Source organism: Lipotes vexillifer, unplaced genomic scaffold (genome assembly GCF_000442215.2).
Source record: "Lipotes vexillifer unplaced genomic scaffold, Lipotes_vexillifer_v1.1 scaffold152, whole genome shotgun sequence".
Lineage (NCBI taxonomy): Eukaryota > Metazoa > Chordata > Mammalia > Artiodactyla > Lipotidae > Lipotes > Lipotes vexillifer.
In genome coordinates, this window is record NW_006795886.1 from 668,338 (window position 1) to 681,391 (window position 13,054).

The following is a 13,054-nucleotide window of genomic DNA, read 5'->3' on the forward strand; positions in this document are numbered from 1 at the left end:
CGGGCCTCTCACTGTTGTGGCCTCTCCTGTTGCGGAGCACAGGCTCCGGACTCGCAGGCTCAGCGGCCATGGCTCACGGGCCCAGCCGCTCCGCGGCATGTGGGATCTTCCCAGACCAGGGCACGAACCTGTGTCCCCTGCATCGGTAGGCTGACTCTCAACCACTGCACCACCAGGGAAGCCCTATATATATCTTCTTTGGAGACCTGTCTATTTAGATATTTTGCCCATTTTTCAGTTGGGTCATCTTTTTATTATTGAGTTTTAAGAATTCTTTTAAAATTCTAGATATAAGTTCCTTATCAGATATATGATTTACAAAAATTTTCTGTTCTGTGGGTTGTCAGTTCACTTTCTTGACATTATCCTTTGAAGCACAAGATTATTTAATTGTGGTGATGTCCAGTCTTTTTTTCTTTTGTGGCTTGTGATTTTGGTTCTGAATGGAAATAGCAAGGTATGCAGAATTGTTGATATAATGATAACTATCTTTGTAAAAATGGACAAAAGGTGAAGAGAATATTGATTTGTATTTGCTGTATATGCATACAGAAGCTGGTAAGTTTTATAAGAAACTGATTAATAGAAAAAAATTAAGAAAAAGAAAGGATTTCCCTGGTGGTTCAGTGGTTAAGTCTCCATGCTTCCACTGCAGAGGGCACCAGTTCGATTCCTGGTCGGGGAACTAAGGTCCTACATACTGCGATGTGCGGCCCAAAAAAACAAAAACAAAAAACTGATAATAGTAGTTATCTATGGTGGGGGAAAACTGCAGGGATGGGAGTCAGAGGTGTGGAGAAACTTCACCATATACCTTTATATGTTTCACTTTTGAATAAAATCAAAATATTTATTTTGCAAAACAATAGATTAAAAAATGCAACGATTAAGAGTAAGCCTAGGATTCTGCTAACACTCAGACTGAGTAAAACAATAAACATGGCCTCAGGAAGGCAAGAGAAATTTATTTTGAAAAGACAGTATGTGCATATGGTAGAAAAAAAAACAATACATAAGAGTGCCTGTGCATTCAGTGAATAATGAGTCTTCTTATTCCTGGATCCTAGTCCTTCAGATGTCACCACTCTTCCTAGTTTCTTGTGTAGCCTACCAGATATATTCTGTGTGTGTGTGTACATCGCTCTTTCTCTCTTTTGTAAACAGATAGAAACAGACTATAAACACTGTTCTGATGGACCTAGAGATTATCATATTAAGTGAAATAAGTCAAAGACAAAAAAATCATATGATATCACTTATATGTGGAACCTAAAAAAGTGATATATAAACAAACTTAGTTACAAAACAGAAATAGACTCACAGACATAGAAAACAAACTTATGGTTACCAAAGGGGATAGCGGTGGTGGGGGGGGGGAGATAAATTAGGAGTTTGGGATTAACATACACACTACTGTGTATAAAATAGGTAAACAACAAGGACCTGTTGAATAGCACAGGGAACTATACTCAGTATCTTGTAATAACCTATAATGGAAAAGAATTTTAAAACGAATATATATATATATATATATATATATATATGTATAACTAAATCACTTTTCTGTACACCTGAAACTAACACAACATTGTATATGAACTATACTTCAACTTAAAAAATTTAAAAAAACCCACTATTCTGCACCATGCTTGTCACTTAACAGTAGATTTTGGAGATTGTTCTACAATGATGTAGGATCTGCATCAGTACTTAAAGGTCTACTTAATTTTTTAAATAGGCTGTATAGTTTTAACTTACATAAATATATAATTTAACTTGTTCCTTTGAAGGGACATTCCTCCTAATGAATTTTGAGGTTGTTTCTACTCTATTGTTACCACAGTGTTGCAGTGAATGTCCTTGTACATATATCTTTGCGTATTTTTGCAATGACTATGTATATGTGATGAATAAGTGTATGTGATAGTATATTTATTAGATAAATCCCTGATGTGGAATTGCTGGGTTAAAGGATATATGCTCTTAACGTTTTCATGTATTTTCTAACAGAGCTCTAGAATCAACTTATCAAAAATATTCTTTTGGGCTTGTGATTGGAATTTATTGATTCCAATTAAGGAGAATTGAAATCTTTACAGTATTTTTTCTATACAGGTATGTGACCTATCTCTTCAATTACTCTAGGCTTATGGAATTCTCTAAATATAAACACATATTTTTTTCCCAATACAGCTCTTTTTTCTTAAGATTAATACAAGATATTGTAAAGTTTTTATTGCTTTTATGACAGTGATCTTTTTCATGATATTTTCTAACTCGTTATTGCTGATTTTGTGGCAAGCTACCTATTCTTTTATTTGTTTTACAGGTTTTCCAGTTGATTCTCTTTCATTTTCTTGGTAGCTGGCCATATGATCACCATATAAAAGCAGTTTTGTCTCTCTCCTTCTAATACTTTTTTTTTTCTTATTACATTGGATAAGAAGATGTTCCACTGTAGGAGTGATAGTGAATATCTTGTCTTGTTCCTTATTTTAATAGGACAGTGCTATTTAAACGACTGAATGTTAGCCAGGGAAACAAGAACTCATCTGGTTTGTTGGTTTGAGTGTAAATTAGTACAACCTTTTTTAACAAGGTTTAAAAAGGTTTAGTCGTATATATCTTAGGGCCTTAAAAACATACAGGCCCTTCAACTCAGCAGTTCTACTAAATAACTAAAAATGTAAGCAAAGATATAACTATAAGAATATTCATGAAGGGACTTTTTGAAATAGCAAAAGGTTAGAAACAGCTTACATTTCCAATAGCAAGGAATTAGATAAATAAGCTACATTACATTTATTTAATGAAATACCATATAGCCAATAAAAGTGAGGTAACTACATATAGTGGAGAGATGCTCATGATGCGTTATTATGTGAAGAAGCTGTTATAAAACAGTGTGTATAGTATGTACAGTGTGACTCCACTTTAAGAAACCAATTTAAATGTACATATTTGGAAAGATATATCCTGAAAAGTTAGAAGCACGTATTCTCTGAATGGTGAGTTTATAGATGAATTTTTGTTCTCATTTTTACTTGACTTCCTGTGATAAGGGAAAAAGTAATTTGCTTAGAAAGTTTTCAATAGAATAATTCAGTAATATATATATTAATAACCTATTGTGTGCAAATCATACAGAAAAGTGTATGACTCAGGCCCCTTGCTCCATTCACCATTGAACCCCTACTCTGTGTCACAAACTGAGAACACAGAGATGAATAATAAGCAGTTTTTGCCTCATTTCTAGCCTCAAAAAGATTATATACTCCCTTGAGGAAGATGGTTTAAAAAACCAGGTAGTTACATTAAATGTGATAGCTGTGGGAACACAGAGGAAGGGCTTAAATTTTAAGGAATTGTGTTCCTGTAGTTTCTCCTTGGTTTATCAAACTGAATATTATTTTTCTTTGAATTTTTGAGTTTAATTTATTTTTTTATACAGCAGGTTCTTATTAGTTATCATTTGCCTTATGTATTGAGGTGCTTCTATGTTGGGTGCATATATATTTATAATTGTTATATCTTCTTCTTGGATTGATCCCTTGATCATTATGTAGTGTCCTTGTCTCTTGTAACATTCTTTATTTTAAAGTCTATTTTATCTGATATGAATATTGCTACTCCAGCTTTCTTTTGATTTCCATTTGCATGGGATATCTTTTTTCCATCCCCTCACTTTCAGTCTGTATGTGTCCCTAGGTCGGAAGTGGGTCTCTTGTAGACAGCATATATATGGGTCTTGTTTTTCTATCCATTCAGCAAGCGTGTGTCTTTTTTTTTTTTTTTGAGGTACGCGGGCCTCTCACTGTTGTGGCCTCTCCCGTTGTGGAGCACAGGCTCCGGACGCTCAGGCTCAGCGGCCATGGCTCACGGGCCTAGCCGCTCCGTGGCATGTGGGATCCTCCCAGACCAGGGCACGAACCCATGTCCCCTGCATTGGCAGGCGGACTCTCAACCACTGCACCACCGGGGAACCCGGAGCCTGTGTCTTTTGGTTGGAGCATTTAATCCATTCACATTTAAGGTAATTATAAATATATAAGTTCCTGTTACCATTTTCTTAATTGTTTTGGGTTTGTTTTTGTAGGTCCTTTTCTTCTCTTGTGTTTCCCGCCTAGAGAAGTTCCTTTAGCATTTGTTGTAGAGCTCGTTTGGTGGTGCTGAATTCTCTTAGCTTTTGCTTGTCTGTAAAGCTTTTGATTTCTCCATCAAATCTGAAGGAGATCCTTGCCAGGTAGAGTATCTTGGTTGTAGGTTCTTCCCTTTCATCACTTTAAATGTGTCATACCACTCCCTTCTGACTTGTAGAGTTTCTGCTGAGAAATCAGCTGTTAACCTTACGGGAGTTCCCTTGTATGTTATTTGTCATTTTTCCCTTGTTGCTTTCAATAATTTCTTTGTCTTTAATTTTTGCCAATTTGATTACTATGTGTCTTGGTGTGTTTCTCCTTGGGTTTATCCTGTATGGGACTCTCTGCACTTCCTGGACTTGGGTGGATATTTCCTTTCCCATATTAGGGAAGTTTTTGACTGTAATCTCTTCAAATATTTTCTCAGGTTCTGTCTCTCTCTCTCTCTCTTCTCCTTCTGGGACCTGTATAATGTTAATGTTGTTGTGTTTAATGTTGTCCCAGAGGTCTCTTAGGCTGTCTTCATTTCTTTTCATTCTTTATTCTGTTCCACAGCAGTGAATTCCACCATTCTGTCTTCCAGGTCACTTATCCATTCTTCTTCCTCAGTTATTACGCTATTGATTCCTTCTAGTGTATTTTTCATTTCAGTTATTGTATTGTTCATCTCTGTTTAGGTGTTCTTTAATTCTTGTAGGTCTTTGTTAAACATTTCTTGCATCTTCTCAATCTTTGCCTTCATTCTTTTTCTGAGGTCCTGGGTCATCTTCACTATCATTATTCTGAATTCTTTTTCTGGAAGGTTACCTATCTCCACTTCATTTAGTTGTTTTTCTGGGGTTTTATCTTGTTCCTTCATCTGGTACTTAGCCCTCTGCCTTTTCATCTTGTCTATCTTTCTGTGAATGTGGTTTTTGTTCCACAGGCTGCAGGACTGTAGTTCTTCTTGCTTCTGCTGTCTGCCCTCTGGTGGATTAGGCTATCTCAAACTGATATTATGATTTCTTTCTACAGATTGTGCTGTCCTCCAAACTCTGCTAAGAAGCTCCTTGGCGAGCCTTTTGTCCTAAGACAAGCTGTGCCTGTGGATCTGTTCCCCCACACCCCGCACTGTGAGCTGGTGCTTCTCTTCACTCAATAAGCAGCCTCCTACAAGCCTGCAGGTTCTTTGTTAAGGCTGAAGTGTCAGTAAATTCCAGGTGTAGCATATTGCTACATCGCTGACCCTGAGAGCATTACCGAGGAAACCAATCTTTGGACCCTGAGCAGGAAGAATATAGTGGACCTCCTACCTGAGGTAGGTTTATAACCTTAGTTTTCATGTTTGCTGCCTCTCTTGCGTGTTTGCCTGGTTGTGACCACTCCTTGGCCCTGGATCTGGACTGTTCCTTCTTTTTGCTGTCAGTCTATCATGGCTCCCTTGATCCTAGTTTACAGTCTGTCTCCTCTGTCTAGCTCTGCCTGTGGTGGAGTGACAACTGAGCTTTTCTCCACATCTGGTCGTAATTTCACATTGACTCGGGTTTCTGTATTTGCCTGGAGATTTTACTAGATGTGTTCTGCATTCATGAGGTAGCCAAGGATTAGAACTAGAAACAAGTCTAGGTTTTTTAAAAAGCAGAGTAAGCTATGAAATGATTGCAGAGTGACTGTGTGATCTCGGTAGAGATTCATTACTTTGGGTTTTCTAGGCTTTGAGGCTTCCAGAACAGCTTTTAAAAATGTGCTTACCCTTAGGAGCAATACCACCAATTAGCTCTCACCTGTGGAGGAAGACGTGGTTGTAGTAGAGACCCTATGGGAAAGGAGAGCTTCAAAGAAGAAACTGAATACCTATAATTGGGCTGTGTAGTATGGGTATTGAAACTGACATTCTCTAGTCATGATTTCTTCAACTCTGGAGTTGTTCTTGGGTACGTGCCCAACAATTATGTTTTGAATCTTAACAGACTAAGGACGTGTAACTTAGTGAGCACTGTCTGATTTACAAACTGATATCAGTTCAGCTAGTGTTTTTAATTTTTCTCAATCCTAAATACCTCTAGAGAAGCTGCTTTCTCAGAAAAATATGGCTCTTAAAGCTACTCTATAAATATCCATATAAAATATTAGAAAGAATCTAAGATGAAAAAAAATGTTGATTAATGGTAGATAAGTTTTATTCCCATTTCCCTATTTTTCATTTTATGTAAATAATATTATATATTTGAATATTATATACATTATGTTTCCATTTCCCTATTTTTATTTTATATAAATAATATTATATTATTTTTATAGCTGAAAAACCTTAATGTAAAGCATAAATGTAAAGCAACTTTTATTTTCTCCTCCTTTGTTGCCTATATCTGTAAATGGCAATCCCATCTATTAGTTATGTAAACCGGAAGCTGGAGTTATCTTTCTCATTCTCATATCCAACTGCCGAAAAGGTGGATTCTACCTGGATATCTTCTAGGTACTCTGAAATCAACGTGTCTAATGTTTCATGCTTCACATCTTTCCCCCAAACCTGTTCTTGCTCCTATATTTCCAATCTTTTTTTTACATCTTTATTGGAGTATAATTGCTTTACAATGCTGTGTTAGTTTCTGCTTTATAACAAAGTGAATCTGTTATACATATACATATGTTCCCATGTCTCTTCCCTCTTGCATCTCCCTACCTCCCACCCTCCCTATCCCATCCCTCCAGGTGGTCAAAGCACCGAGCTGATCTCCCTGTGCTATGCGGCTGCTTCTGACTAGCTCTCTATTTTGGTAGTGTATATATGTCCATGCCACTCTGTCACTTTCTCTCAGCTTACCCTTCCCCCTCCCCACATCCTCAAGTCCATTCTATAGTAGGTCTGCATCTTTATTCCATCTTGCCCCTAGGTTCTTCTGACCATTTTCTTTCTTTCTTTTTTCTTTTTTTGATTCCATATATATGTGTTAGCATATGGTATTTATCTTTCTCTTTCTGACTTACTTCACTCTGTATGACAGACTCCATTCTACTTGGTCACTCAAGCCAGAAGCCTGGGAATTATATCTGAGTCCTTTTCCCATACCCTCTGCCCACATGCAGTGTATCACCAAGTCTCCATCCCTACAGGTTACCATCATCTCTCACCAGTTTATTACTGAAAGGGCCATGTTCTTAACTTGTGCTGCTGTCTTCATTCTTGCCCCCATCCGTTCTGTTCTCTACAGCCAGAGTGAGTTTTCTAAAATGCCAGTCTCATTGTGTTTCTCTGGTGCTTGAAATCTGTCTGTTATGGGCTCCTTCTTGCTTTTAAAATTAAGTCTCAGATTCTTCATGAAGCCTCAAAGCCCCTTCATAATCTGGGTAGCCTCATTTTTCTATACACATTGAGTTCATTTCCTTGAAAAAGATAATTTTTTTCCATTCTGGTCCTTTATACCTTCTGTTTCCTCAGCTGGGAATGTGCTTTTTTCTTTTAGCTAACTCAACTCATTTTTCTATTTTTAACTTAGCTATCCCCTAAGGAATATCTGATGAATAAATATAGGATTAGCTGTAGGTAATCAGCTTCCTGGTAATTCTGTCAGTGTTACACCTTGTAAGTAAGATGATCTTAGAATTACGCTTTCGTCATTTCTATAATGAAAAGTTTTAAGCATACAAGAAAGTTGAAAGAATAATACAATGAACACCAGTATACCCACCGCCAGGATTCAACAAATGTTAACATTTTGTCATATTTGCTTTATCTGTGTGTGTATCTGTTCTTTGGTAAACCATTTGAAAGTAAGTGGTAGACACCATGACACTTCACCTTTAAACGTCTCAGCATCCATCTTCTAAATGTAAGGACATTTTTCTACATAACCATAATACCATACGCCCAGCTAAAAAAGAAATTACCAGTACCTCACTGATCTTTGCTAGTGTTATCCATTATCTAGTACAGTACTGGTCTGCAGTTTGTGGTCTGCAAACTGCTTGATGGTTCAGAGGGAGATAAGGAGCTTGTACCAGAGTGTGTATCAGTGCACCACATCCTTCATTGAGGAAGTTTTCTTACCAAAACTATGTCAGCCAGATTAAATAGTGTGATTAGTGATCTGGTTCATTTACATCTGTGGGCTAGCTGAGTAGTACTGCTCTATATTTAGATTTCCCCAGCTGTCCCCTGAAGTCTTTTATGGCCAGTTCACATGTTGCATTTGAGTGTGGTCTCTCTTTAGTGTTTTAATCTAGAACAGTCTCCCCACTTTTTGTTAATCACTGACTTTTAGAGACCAGGTCTGCCCCACTTATGAATCTTTCTGACTGTTGTGTGTGTGCCCAACCGTCCTAGTTTTCCTGGGACTCTCCTGGTTTAACACTGATCCTGCATCCTGGACAGTCCTCAGTCCTGGGTAAACCAGGATGGTTTGTTTTCTTATGATAGTGTTTAGCTTTCCCTTCCAGCACCTGAGTTTCCTGTAAACTGGAAGTTGTTAGGTCCAGAGGCTTGATTAGATTCAGTTTTGATAAGAATGCTTCATAAATAATGCTGTGTACTTCATGTAGCATCCCATCCAGTGGTACGTAATGGCAGTTGTCCACTCTTAGTAAAGGTGATGGTTAAGGTGGTGGCCCTCAGAACTCTCCATGTAATTTTAATTTTCTCTTCTTAATTAGCAAGAAATCTGGGGTGTTACTTTGGTACCATGTGACTGTCCTGTTCCCCAATAACCTCTCACCTAAAATTTTAGCATCCATCAATTCCTGTTTCCTCACTCAATAATTTGTTTTTTTTTAAGATGTATTTCCTGACTTTGTGATTTAATCAGGGGTTGCAAGATGGTGATTTCCTAATTCTGTCATCCAGTCTATGTTTCTTAGCTGGCATTCTTCTGTAAAGATGAGCTTTTTCTCATCTATAGGATATGAACCAAAAAGATCATGTAAAGGCCTAATTCTTTCCCCTCGAATACCAATTTTCAGAGCAAGTTGATGTAATAGTTACTTCCAATAGTAGAGAAGTAGTTTTACTTATTGTTTTGGAAGTTACTTAATTCAGTGTTTTTCTTAATGTAAATTCAGTGCTTTACATTCAGTTCAGCATTTTCTTTGTAATGCTCAAATTTTCTCCAGTTTGGCCAGTGGGAGTCCCTTTAGTCCTTTTGACATGCTTCCATGAGTCTTTGAGCACTTCCTTAGATTCTGACAGAAAATTCCTAGGCTCACCATACATTTCTCTGCCCTAGTCCTGGAATCAGCTATTTCCAAGGAGCCCTGGTTCCTTTAAGTGGAGGATGGATGCTGGATGTTAGAAGCAATAGTACTGGGCTTCCCTGGTGGCACAGTGGTTGAGAGTCTGCCTGCCGATGCAGGGGACACGGGTTCGTGCCCCGGTCCGGGAAGATCCCACATGCCGCGGAGCTGCTGGGCCCATGAGCCATGGCCGCTGAGCCTGCACGTCCGGAGCCTGTGCTCCGCAACGGGGGAGGCCACAACAGTGAGAGGCCCGCGTACAGAAAAAAAAAAATCTAATAGTACTGTATTCCAATCTGTGAGCTGTAAAACATTACCACAGTGACCAACTGTCCCGATTTATTCTGAATCTGGAACTTTCGGTGCTAAAACCAGGAGCGTCCTAAGCAAACCAGGACAACAAGTTGGTCACCCTAAATTGGTCACATTGTCTTTTTAATTATTATTTTTAATTTTATTGAAGTACAGTTGATTTACAATTCCCATTGTTAATACACAGTAATGATTAAGGAAGAATAGTGGAAATTGGGATTGGGACATGTGGACCAGTAGTAGCTAAAGTAGCTATAAATTCTCAGGAAATTTAAGGGTTTATACTAAATGATCTCTTCCAGCTGTAAAATATCTAGGTCTAGGGTAGTGGATCACAAGCCTCAGTGCACATTTGTATCACCTTTAAAAACGCTGATCCCTGGGCCTCAGACATTACAATTTAATTGATTTAGGGAGGGGCTCAGACATCAGTATTTTTTAAATGCCCACCAATGATTCTCATGTGCAGCCAAGGCTGAGAACCAGTGGTTCACGGGGGGCTCTACCTTTCAAAGTGTGGTCCCTGGACCAACAGCATTGGCATCACCTAGGAGCTTGTTAGAAATGCAGACTTTCAGGTTCCACCCTAACTGGACCAGAACCTCTGAGGGTGAGGCCCAGCTATGTGTGTTTTATTTAATGTGTCCTCCAGGTGATTCTGATGCACACTCAAGTTTGAGAACCACTGGTTTAGAGTGACAGTTCTCAGCCTTGGTTGGGTCAACTGAAATAAAAACACATAATGTGAGAGCTGTGAGTTCAGTTTTATTTGGGGACTTAACTGAGGACTAAAGCCCGGGAGACAGCCTATCAGAGAGCTCTGAGGAACTGCTCCAAAGAGGTAAGGGGGGAGGTCAGCATGTATGTGATTTTGGCGAAGGGGATATGTGCAACCAAGCACACATCCTGGTAGAAGGTTGCTGCTAGTCACGAGGAACAGACATCTTAGCTAATGATTTTAGTGCTTTTCTAAGTATGGGAAGATGCAAGAATCTGGGTTCATAAAAATTTTTCCTGAAAATATGTAACTGAGGGCCTGTTCTGCCTGTTTTCCCAGAGCAGAGTGCCTCATTCTTGATCTTCGCTCTGCATTCCTTTCAGGGTGTACTGTAGGTAGAACTGGATGGTGGGCAATATTCTTTGTTTTACGGTTGCAACATTAGAATCACCTGGGGACCTTTTTAGCATTTTTAAGCAATTTTTATTTTTAAAAGTATTTTTATTTAAGATATGTATTTTTAAAAATGTTTATTTTATGTTGGAGTATAGTTGATTTACAGTGTTGTGTTAGTTTCAGGTGTACAGAAAAGTGATTTAGTTATACATATACATATATCCATTCTTTTTCAGATTCTTTTTCAGATTATTTTCCCATATAGGTTATTACAGAATATTGAGTAGAGTTCCCTGTGCTATACAGTAGGTCCTTGTTGATTATCTAGTTTATATATGGTGGTGTGTACATGTTAATCCCAACCTCCTAATTTATCCCTCTCCCTCACCTTTTCACCTGGGGACCTTTTTTTTTTTTCCCCTGGGGACCTTTTAAAACAGAGATTCCTGGATGTCATCCCCTCAGAGATTCTGATTTAATTCACTTTGGGTGTGGCCCTAGCCTCATTATTTTAAAAGCTCCCTAGATGTCTCTAATGTGTAGGTAAGGATGAGAATCATGGTCTAGGGCTTTTTTCCTCCAAGCCCAGAGTTTGGCTTGGTGAGTAAAAATGCACATGAAGTTGCAGGTAAAAACTACCTAGTTGGATAATACGTAGGTCAAATAGCTTGCTTTTCAGCTTCCTCCTTGTCTACATTCATGCAGGGTCTCTGAGCAGTGGTTTGCAGCCCTTTGCAAAGGTTTTCATCCCTTTAAAGTACTTTATTTCCCATTCTTTCTGCAGTTATTTTGGTGGGTGTGGTAGGGAGTGGGGCTTAGATACCATCAGTTACTAGTGATCCTAGACAAGCCTTAAAAGTTGACCTTCATACATGGCAAGAGAAAAGTGAGCTCATTTTAATATTAAAGTGGGACAGTTGTTCTAAGGGTTTGTCCTCAGCCTGCTTCCCACCTGGCTTCTAGAACTGGCTTCTTCACATTAGGCTCATCTTAGAGTTGCTGAACATCTGAGTGCAAATTTTGCCATTTCCCTTACTGCAGGTATGGAGTTGCACCTACGGCCATGCTTCTCAGTCTTGGCTGCACGTTGAACTCCTCTGGGAGTTCAAAAATCCTGGTTGTTTGAAAAATCCTTCTCAAAAAATCCTGGTTCCTGGGACTTGAGCGCTACCCCCACATTTTCTAATTTAATTGGTCTGGGATGTGGCCCAAGCATCTGGACTTTTAAAAGATGCCCCGAAGATGATTCTAACGTGCAGCCAGGGTTATGATCCTCCAATTAGGGCTGTGGTTCCCAAACTTGTCTGCACATTAAAATCCCCTGGGGTTCTTTTAAAACTTCCAAAACCCAGGCCACACCCCAGATCAATTAAGTCATCACAGTCTCTGGGGGTGGGACACAGGCATTGGTAATTTTGAAGTTTCCCCAGTGATTCCCATATGCAGCCAGCCTTGAAAACCACAGGGTTAGGGTATTTGATTGTTTGGAGGGTGGGAGAGAGAAGAGAATGATTGTCATTTGCTGAGATTTAAGTCTTCCAGCCCTTCACTTTTAAAATCACGTTGGCAGTTTATAATTTACAGGGTCATCATTGTCATTTTTCTAAGAAATATATTTCAAAATGGAATGCCATATAGTCATGAACCAGTTGAAGCTCCCTTAGAGCTCACCAATTAATGCAAGTGTGAAAAGTTGAAATGGAATATAATTATTGTGTCCCAGACTTTAAAAATTTCCATCAGCTGATTTGATTTCATCATGATATGTATCTTCACATTATAGTTCCCATTGTTTCTCATCAAAGGAGACTAAGTGGCGTGGTGGGGGTGTGTGTGTGCAATGCTGACATCTAGCCCAGAGCCACAAAATGGAGGAACATGTCAATATCCTCAAGTCCATTCCTAACTGTTAGGGATCCTCAGGGTACACAGAGGGGAGAGGACTTTTCTCTGAGGACCTAAAAAAGGAATTTAAATATATAAAGGTGTTGGGATTCACTGATTGTATTTACTGATCACCTTTACTTGTAACCAATCCAAGGAATACCTAAGGAGAAGAGAGGGCTGTTACTTAGCTCTTTAATGGTCTCTCTCCTCCAACTACACTGTAAGATTTGAGAGAATAAGGGCTGTTCAGTGTTGTATCTCTGTCTAGCACCCAGCGCAGTGACTGAAATGTAGCAGGTGCTCAGAGCGGCAATATGGAATCAGGCTGACCCAGCCTTGAATTCTGGCTCCATCACTCTATGCTGTGTGACCTTGGGTGAGTTACTTAACCTCT

The 13,054-nt window shown here is 38.9% G+C and overlaps 1 protein-coding gene across 1 annotated transcript in view; it reads left to right on the plus strand.

Moving 5' to 3' along the window:
- TRMT2B (tRNA methyltransferase 2B) overlaps positions 1-5,280 on the plus strand; it is a 38,026-nt gene extending 32,746 nt beyond the window's left edge. The window contains 1 exon segment of the mRNA XM_007467974.1: positions 5,154-5,280. Coding sequence (XP_007468036.1) covers positions 5,154-5,280 — 127 coding nt within the window.
- Positions 5,281-13,054: the final 7,774 nt, after the last annotated feature.